We start from the raw sequence: 9,772 nt of genomic DNA, 5'->3' as shown, positions 1-9,772 counted from the left end.
GGCGGCAGGACCGGCCTGGGGACGCGCAGGGCGGCGCGGTTGCCCTTTTGAATGCCTCCTGCGGCTCGGAGCGCTGGCGGGCGCTGGAGTGTGAGTGAATGTAGCCCTGCGGAGCCAATGAGCTGGGACCGGATGCGATATATCCTCTGGGACAACAACTGCTCTGTTCCGCCTCGGATCCACATGACGCCACTTACTGCTGCCGCGGCCGCCGCAGAGCTCCCTGCCTCCTCCGGAAAGGCGAGGGCGCAGGCCAACCACGAGCCCCCCCCGCCGGGCCCCAGACCCTCCTCCTCCTCCTCCTCCTCCTCCTCCTCCTTCTCCGCACCCACCGCCCCCGCCTCGGCCTCGCCGCCGCGCCTCCACAACGCCCAGTCTGCACAACCGAGAGCTGCGCGCAGCAGCGCGAGCGGAGGAGAGGGGCCGGCGGAGCGCGCAGCGCCCAGGCCCCCGCGCCCGCCCGGCCCGCGGCCCCGCGCCGCCTCCGCTCCGATGCAGTGGCAGCCTCACGACTTGGCCATCTGGCTTTAGGTTCTCTGTAAGGCCGTTTTCCTTTCTCATTCGCTAATCTGCCAGGAAGAGAGACTCGCCGTTGGCGCTTCGGCCTCCAGTTCATTGAGAAAAAAGAGGAAATACTCCGCGTGCGCTTCTGGAAAGGGGGGTCGCCTACAGCCCCGAACCCCGGGGTGTTCATCGGCTAGGGACTTGGCTCCGGATTTTCCTCTCCTTTTTAATTCCTGCCGATTGCTCGGAAGTTGGACTTAAGCAGAGTTTGGAAAGAAGGGGAAAAGTTTGCATCGGGGCTGGAATTATTTGCACAACGCAGGAAGAAGAGAATCCAACGGAGAGGGGTTGGTGCAAAGCCGCGATCACGGTGAGGCGCGTTCGGCTCTTCCCCTCCTGGCGCCGTGGCCGGCGTGTTGTGGGCAACATGGAGTAGGTGCAGGCGGACTGAGAGTGGGGTCTCTTTCCTCGGGCCTTCTATTCTCTAACTCCCAGGTTCCCCGCGGGAATTCAGAGAGTTGCCCACGGGTCTACCTTCCCAGAGGTTCGGCCTGGCTAGGCGGGAGCTGCAGTGCGCGCCTGGTGGAGTGTCTTCGACCCTACGATCCCACGCGCCCGCGCTCTGGGGGTTGGGGTGGCGGACGGCTCACCGAGCGTCGGCTCCCAGCCCCGCGTTTGTCCCGAATTGGGGATTCAGAGCGGGAGAAAATACTTTGTGTTTTCCAGGTCTCCCTTGCAGGCGCCCGCGTTTCTAACCTGTTCCCCTCCCGGGAAGGCGAGTCCTGGGAGAGGCTGTCCCCAGGCAGAAGTGTCGGCGGGACCGAGGGAGCGCGAGTCGCTCGCCTCACGGGGGCAGCGAGATCCCGCGAGTGAAAAAAGGACAGGGGGCCGGGTGGAGGGAGCCCCCCGCCCCCGTTCCGTGTGGACCGAGAGCCCGGTGCGGGTGGGAGAGTCGCCCTGCCTGGCGCCGGGTCTCTGCGGTTCGGAAGTGCAGCTTTCTCATTTTTCCGTTCCCCGTGGTCGGCCTGGGTCACGCTTTTTTTAGTTTTGGAAGATTGGGCTGACCCAACCCAGGAAGAAAGTCATCAAGCGGTCGCGATCGGTTTCCATTACCTGAAAATAGGTGGAAAAGAGTAGTTTTTTTTTTTTCTTCTTAATTTCCCTTGATTGGCTGACCTACCTTTTTGTTGTTGCTGCTGCTGGTTTGTGTTTTGGTTTTTTTTTAATTCGCAATCTTGGGCGTTTTTACAAAGCAGTTTCTGTGTCGGTTTGCCCCACCCTTGTGCTGAAGTCCTTTCCCCCTAATCCTTAGTCTGATCACACACTTCTTAATGGGGGTTTCAAAGTACTTTCAAAGAGGAAGAGGGAGTGAGGTGGCGCTGGGGTGGGGGCCTGCGAAGGAGGCCAGGGGTCGGCAGAAATAACGTTTTTTTAAAAAAAAACCCATCCCCCAAAGATGCTTCTTTGCACTACAAGTAAATCTGCACGGAAAGTTTCCAGTCCGGGGACGTGGGTCGTCCTGTACGCCCGACGTGTGCAGTGGGGCCCTGGAAAAGGTTTTTTCTTTAAAAAGCCAGCTTTCTTTAGCTTTAAGGAGTACATACGTGTGTGTGTCTACATTTTTAATAAACAGGCGTGTGCAAATTGGTGGCAGTGCCCCTTTGGTCAATGCACGGTGGAGTCGCCCAGGGTGCGTGGGTTAGACCTCCGCGCCGCGGCTGTGGGTCCAAGGCAAGGCTTTCGCCCTCGAGGCGTCGGGGCTGGAAACCCGTGCCCGAAGTTCGAGGGCCTTTGGGGGAACGCCCTGCTGTGGGCTACGTGACCTCTGCTTGGGGGTGGAGTGGCTCCCTCTCGGAGCTGAGGCAGTTCTCTGGGGTAGGGGAGATTTTAGCGGGGAGGGGAGGGGAGGGGTAAGTGTGCTCGAGCGTTTCACAGCACGTCCTGTGCGGAGGCGCCCGCACTCCCCCCCCACCCCCGCCCTGTCTGTCCGTCTCGAGATTGTGCGCGGCGGGGGCGGGGGGCGGGCGAGGGCAGCCTGGTCTCTGGGCTGGGGCAGTCTGCCGGGAGGAGAGTCCCTTGGGGCTCCCACTGTGTCCCACCTGCTGGGGACTGTGTTGGGCCGCAGATGAATACGATATACGGAATGAAAGCAAGAGCAACGTTGTCTTGTCTGCCTTTCTGTTGGAAGTGAGATCCGGTTTCCAGTTCTGCCTTGTGCGGAATTGGGAGGCGTGTGTCACCTGCCTGTGTCTCTTTTCTAAAAAATCGGAGGTTGGATAAAGGACCACTTTGGCCTGTTTTTATTCATTGTAGTCTTGGTGGTAAAGGGGGTGATAGTTTCGAAATTTATAGAGAACTGCAATTAAAGCGACTACTTGTCAGAATGATAGATTTGAGATGTGACCCTTGAATTTTTAAAGCACTTCCTGTTATCACCTACCAATTTATGTTGTCAACTTAGAAACGGGCACAACATTTAAGGTTTTGGCATAATTTAAGTTCTCCTGGACAATCAGGATGTAAAATACTTGACGCTGAAGTTGAGAAGCTGCAAATAAGTTCCTGTCTTGTTGCTTTTGGTGTGAGTTTGCTTGAGTATGTTCCTGGCACCTAACAGAATTTGAATCAATTTGTTTTTCATTCTAAAACTTTGTGCCTACTATGTAATTAAATAGTGCATGATTGTTTTAAAATTTACACTATTCTTTGGGGTGGGGAGAAATGTCTGCTTTTTTGTATGCTATATTCATCGTATAGCATTTTATAAAGTTACAGGATACTGGCTAAGTCATAATTTAAGTTATTTGATGTGAAAAGCAGACTTAAAGTAAGGATTTCTGGGCTGATTAATTGACGCTAAAGACAATTGGCCATGATAATCTTGAACCTTTTCAAATTTGGAAAAGATGCTCAACTTTTGAAAATGTCAGTTGCAATGCTTATGTTTTAACATTCTTTGCTTGCAATTTTTACATTGAACCCGAACCTTGAAAATTTTCTGTTTATTTGAATAAGGAATTGTTACTTAAGTGACCGAAACAAAGGTCAGCTTTGTGTTAATACACATCACAGGATTAAGGAATTGTTAATAGCCAGCCCAAATTTCATGTTTTGGCCCAGGCCTTGATCCTGTGGCTATTTTAATAACCCCCCACAGCCACTTGGATACAAATCCTATTTCTCCAGGGGACGTGGAAAGTGAAGAGTTAACTCAGGTGGGTGGAGAGTGGGAAGTATCCTGAAGTGTAAACCTACTCTTTCCTCTTGGTTTCCACAGGAATTCAGATGTGTTCTAAGCCTGCTGGAGTGACCACACTTCCAAGACCTGATGGAGACCAGAGCTCAGAGTGGCAGTGGGTCACAGCCCTTGCTGCAGGCACCCCGTGACGGTGGCAGACAGCGTGGGGAGCCTGACCCTAGAGAAGCCCTCACCCAGCAGGTACACGTGCTGTCTCTGGATCAGATCAGAGCTATACGAAACACCAATGAGTACACAGAAGGGCCTACTGTGGTCCCGAGACCTGGCCTCAAGCCTGCCCCCCGCCCCTCCGCTCAGCACAAACATGAGAGACTCCACGGTCTGCCCGAGCTCCGCCAGCCCCCCAGGCTCCAGCACTCGCAGGTCCATTCTTCTGCACGCGCTTCCCTGTCCAGGTCCATCAGCACCGTCAGCTCAGGGTCCCGGAGCAGTATGAGGACAAGTACCAGCAGCAGTTCCTCTGAACACAGACTGTTGGGACCATCCTTCTCCTCTGGGACAGTTGCTGATGGGATAATCCGGGTGCAGCCCAAATCTGAGCTCAAGCCAGGTGAGTTGAAGCCGCTGAGCAAGGAAGATTTGGGCCTGCACGCCTACAGGTGTGAGGACTGTGGCAAGTGCAAGTGTAAGGAGTGCACCTACCCGAGGCCTCTGCCGTCAGACTGGATCTGCGACAAGCAGTGCCTTTGCTCGGCCCAGAACGTGATTGACTATGGGACTTGTGTGTGCTGTGTGAAAGGTCTCTTCTATCACTGTTCTAATGATGACGAGGACAACTGTGCTGACAACCCGTGTTCTTGCAGCCAGTCTCACTGTTGTACACGTTGGTCGGCCATGGGCGTCATGTCCCTCTTTCTGCCTTGTTTATGGTGTTACCTTCCAGCCAAGGGTTGCCTTAAATTGTGCCAGGGGTGTTACGATCGCGTTAATAGGCCCGGATGCCGGTGTAAAAACTCAAACACAGTTTGCTGCAAAGTTCCCACTGTCCCACCCAGGAACTTTGAAAAACCAACATAGCATCATTAATCAGGAATATTACAGTAATAAGGATTGTTCCTTTTCTTTTTTTTTCTTTTTCTTTTTAACACATATGCAACCAACTAAACAGTTATAATCTTGGCACTGTTAATAGAAGGTTGGGATATTCTTTGCGGTTTGCAGTGAAATGCTTTTGTCCATGTGCCATTTTAACTGATAGTGCTTGTTAGAACTCAGTTAATGGAGCTCAAAGGTATGGGGTACAGAACCTGGCGACTCACACGTTGCATAAGCTAAAGCAACAGACACTCCTGAGCAAAATTTTTGTTTGTGAATAGTCCTTGCAAAATTTGTAAATTAGCAAATGCCTTTTCCCCCCCATTGTTTTCTCCAGAGATAATGTGCTATATTTTTGTATATACAATAATATTTGCAACTGTGAAAAACACGTTGTGCCATGCTCCGTGGCACAGTCACAAAATATTATACTAATATGTTGTACATTCGGAAGAATGTGAATCAATCAGTATGTTTTTAGATTGTATTTTGCCTTACAGAAAGCCTTTATTGTAAGACTCTGATTTCCCTTTGGACTTCCTGTATATTGTACAGTTACAGTAAAATTCAACCTTTATTTTCTAATTTTTTCAACATATTGTTTAGTGTAAAGAATATTTATTTGAAGTTTTATTATTTTATAAAAAAGAATATTTATTTTAAGAGGCATCTTACAAATTTCACCCCTTTTATGAGGATGTGATAGTTGCTGCAAATGAGGGGTTACAGATGCAAATGTTCAATATAAAATAGAAAATATATTAACGTTTGAAATTAAACAGAGCTGTTTTGTCTTATTTACCTTTCTTTTTTTGAAGGGAAAGAAACCACATCTATAGTTTCATTTATCTGTAAGACTATTTTTATCTTATGGTTGCTGTTTTCAAGTACTGTGGAGATTTGATGATTTTTGGAGATAATTCTAGCACTCGGAAATAACTGAGCATTCGACACACTTATCTGTATTAATCGTGAGAACTTATTTTGGTTATCTCATTGCTCTTGTTCTTCCATCTGCTTTTGTAGGTTTGCTGGCTTGCCTTTGTTTTGCAGGGTTTTGTTTTGTTTTGTTTTTTAATCATCATTAAGGAGACTTCCCTAAAAGATTAACGATTAGGCTTTATTTAGATCCAGTATTAAGAATGAATGCCATGAAGCTAATTCAAGACCAGGGAAACGAATTCAGTTCAACAAATGTGTATTGAGTACCCTCTGTGTGTCAGGCATGCAATATACACACAGAAATGCTTATAAAGGAAGCAAAAATGTTTTCGTCGCTCGCCTGATCATGGCTATGTTTTTTCCAGTCCGTCTGGTTTGACTTTCAAGATTTGTTTTACCAGCGTGATACCAAATTCCTTATGTTAGGAAAGACATGGAAAATACAGTTTGTTTTTGATTCAGGTACAGGGAATTACGAAGTGTCATCCTATATTGACCTAATAATTCAAGCTCGAGCAGGACAACTTGAGAGGGGAGGGCCCTGTCTTATTTACTCAAATTATCCAGAGAAATTGTTACATTTTCCTCTGGGCGAAAAGATGCAGTATGACAATACGTATGTGTTTGCAGTTGTCTTTAGGGAGCAAACACAGCAAGCTGCTACAAGCCCATCTTGACAAATACAAGGATTTTTTATTTGAATAAGTCACTTGATTAATTAGTCATTTTGTGGCTTATGATTTTTTTTTTTTCTTCCAAAAGCACAACCTTTTGCTGCCAAGAATCACCGGAAGTCTAGGAAATGATTTACCTGTCATTATTGTTTAATCTCTCGTTTCCTGTTCTGAGGCTCCTTCTCTTTAAAGAGGCCTTAGTGTACAGGTTGTCTTATTTATTTATTTTTTTAACTGGCTTTCAAGGAACTATATCACCTCCTAAGCCAACACATTGCTGTAAGGACCTTCAATTTCCCCTAAACTTTCCAAAAAACACAAGGTTAAATTAATTTAGAAATGATTTACTCCGTCTCTACTTTGAGGTACTGAACATTGTGATTCTAATACTTTTAAACTTTAACCCTTAAAATATCTAAGGAGAATTAGAATGTTCAAAAATTGGGCAGGGTTTCTTATTTATTGCATAGCTTGCAAGATTTGTAAAGCGCAAAAGATCTGGCTGATGAGCTTTATTCATCAAAAACTGCCCTATTTACTGATAGAACTTCTATGGAAAAAAAGTAATAAATTGTGTTTCATTGCATAAGCAATTTTCCAAGTGTTTTATAGACAAACTGCATCAGGGGCAATTGGGTGTTTATTGAAGAGGTAGAGAAAAATCCTTCGCCAGGGTCATTGAATCAGCCTCTGACGGCGTGGCCTAGGATTACGCACAGTTTGAGAACTGACTGAGGAAGTGCTTTTGATCAAGTTTTTTGATGGAGTCCGATATAAAACAATTCACTAGGTTGAATGTAGAACATAATGAGAAGAGGATTTGGTGTAAATATTTACGAAGTCCTGAAGAAATACTTAAATAGGAAAATTGAATTCCTCAATAAGATTCCAAGCAACCTATTAAATGTTAAGTTTAAACCAGTATGGAATTCATTTTCAGAATATGGAAAATTAAATGTTTACATCTAAACATTAAAAACAGCTGGTGCTCTTCAGTGTGTTAAAATGTTGCAAGTCATCTCACTTGAGATAATGCAGGAATAACCACCTCAAGTTCTTAATCTAAATTCATGAAAATTCATAAATACAATGAGTTGAAAATCAATGCCCATTATTTTGATACTGTGATTGCTAAACATTTACAGAAATTTTAACTACATTTTTCTGGGTTTTTGCATTTTTATTTTTTTAGAAACTTGTACATTGTACGTATTGAGGTTCATTTAAGAGTGACAAATTGATAGTTAATGAAAACATTGATTTATGAGTTTTGAGGAGATTTTTTTTCTTAAGGTCCCGCCAAATTTCTCCATGCTGGAGCACCCTCTGGGGATTGTCTGAGAAACAAGAAAGTGAAAACTCACGGGCAGGTACTCCCAACCAAACTTTTGCAAAACTTCTTTCTTCAATATACATATGTCTCAGGACTGCCTGCCTCCAGGCTCTGTAAGTTAAGATGCCGATGATGTCAGAAAAGTGTATTTGCCCTTTGCACAGTACTGTGAGGTATCCAATAGGCAGTTGAGGGATTTGATGTAATTTATTAACTTTTGAGCATATAGGTCAAAATTCAAAGGTTTAATGGGTTTAGAGTTTCACTTCCAGTGAATATCCATAACTGGCCATTTGCCTTCCTCTTTTAATGTGCGAAAGGGCCAGAATGTCAGTGCAACAGTCTCAACTTGGAAAATTGTTTAGTGTGGATCAAAAACAAGACTGTCGTCATGTGCAGAATATTTTGTGCTATTGGACTAAAGGAAAATAAAAATAGAACATTTAACTAGTTACATCAATACTGTATTAGTGTCCATTGCTTGGTTTTCATTATTCATTAAGGCAGAAGTGATTTTCATTAGGACAATTCCCTCATTTCTCTGTGACCTACCGAAGGTGGGTCTCCATTGATTGAAGACCAGAGCAGAATTTTAAAATGAGGCCTATCTGATTTGGCCTAATTGATTATCAGAGTGAAGCCATATATCTGGAATATTTACTGGTTCGGGCATTCATGGGAGGGTAAAACTGTCATCTTTATATTTTTTTACACACACACACACACACACACACATATATATCCTACAGTTGGATTTCCTTTCAATGCCACACTACCGCCCTCCTTATATCATGAGACAACCATGTGAATTTAGTGACAATGCACCTCTGCTCAAAATTAAGTCTAAAATATTTATTAACTAAGAAAAGGGAGATAGAAATAGAGCAAATACGATAAAAAGATTACCACTTAAACTTTTATCAGGGACTAGCAAATGTTTCACATATTTATTTAAAACTGCATTTGGATTGACCGAGAATTTTTAAAAGCCAATGTTAATTTGGCAACTAACATTTTTAAAAAATAAACTATTAAAGGAGATTAGAATGAAGCCTGTTGACTTGGCCTCTGGGTTGGCTAGATGAAGCATGTAAGGCTTCAGCATTATCATAAAGGAGTTTATATCTCAAAAAAAGTTCTAATACACAGAAAAGAATAATTTGGCTTAATGCAAGGACCACTTAGAATGGAATTGGGGCACCAAAATAACTTGACATTTTAATTTCACAAATATTTTTTAAATAGCTGCTCCTAACGAATTACAGGGCTAGTTGATACAATGCAAAAGGAAAGGGTTAGCGACTCCGATGCACGACAGGACTTTTAAAACAGGCACAAGCAAGATGCCATGCAAGTACAAATATCAGAAAAAGCCCTGGTGCCTTCTTAATCGTGGGTTTGGTCTCCAGGTCTTCGCAATGGTTACTGCTATTTAAATAGCCAAAGAGTTTTAACTAGGAGACATGCAACAGAATTAGCGTTACGTGTGAAATAAAATTGTTCACCATGTTAATGTCCTAAGTTCTGAAGGAAATGTAGAGATGTTTGATTATATTTGGACAGCTATATTTTGCTATGTTTATTCTTAAAGATTCACAACCCACTATTACCTTTCCCTAAAAAATACAGGTTAAAAAAAATACATTTTAAAGGTACTTAACTAAGAAATAAGTTAGAAAGGTCCATCTATTCTTGCTCTTCCAGTTTTGCTGGAATTCACCTCTTGTCATTAACCCACGGTTTTAACCTGCTGCTGTACGTAGAGTACAATGAATACTTGTGAAGAATGAATTGGACATAATCAAGCTGAGAAAGAACTGTGTAATAATGTGAAAAGAAGTGGCTGGACTTTGGAGCAATTTGCCCTTGCCAAAAACCAATGCCTGAACCTTGGGTGTTCAGGTCCATATGATCCTCAAAGCCTACTGACCATCTCTAGCTCTTTAAGTTAATACAACTTACCTTTGAAATGATTTTATATTCTGAATAGTATCTGGGTCATTGATTTGCATCAATAGGGCTTAC

The 9,772-nt window shown here is 44.4% G+C and overlaps 1 protein-coding gene across 1 annotated transcript; it reads left to right on the top strand.

The window, feature by feature from the left end:
* Window positions 1-357: 357 nt before the first annotated feature.
* SPRY2 (sprouty RTK signaling antagonist 2) lies at window positions 358-4,960 on the top strand. Its single transcript, XM_054586467.1, has 2 exons — window positions 358-874; window positions 3,782-4,960. Exon 2 carries the CDS (start codon window positions 3,833-3,835, stop codon window positions 4,778-4,780), a length of 948 nt encoding a protein of 315 aa, XP_054442442.1. The 5' UTR covers window positions 358-874; window positions 3,782-3,832; the 3' UTR covers window positions 4,781-4,960.
* The last annotated feature ends 4,812 nt before the right edge of the window (window positions 4,961-9,772 follow it).

The sequence above is a fragment of the Pteronotus mesoamericanus genome, unplaced genomic scaffold (assembly GCF_021234165.1).
Source record: "Pteronotus mesoamericanus isolate MK-2021 breed Mesoamerican mustached bat unplaced genomic scaffold, CSHL_Meso_final contig_94, whole genome shotgun sequence".
Lineage (NCBI taxonomy): Eukaryota > Metazoa > Chordata > Mammalia > Chiroptera > Mormoopidae > Pteronotus > Pteronotus mesoamericanus.
This window is presented reverse-complemented; position numbering and strand designations above follow the sequence as displayed.

Coding starts and splice junctions, on each gene's coding strand:
- SPRY2 (XM_054586467.1), top strand. CDS start 3,833: ATGGAGACCAGAGCTCAGAGTGGCAGTGGGTCACAGCCCTTGCTGCAG.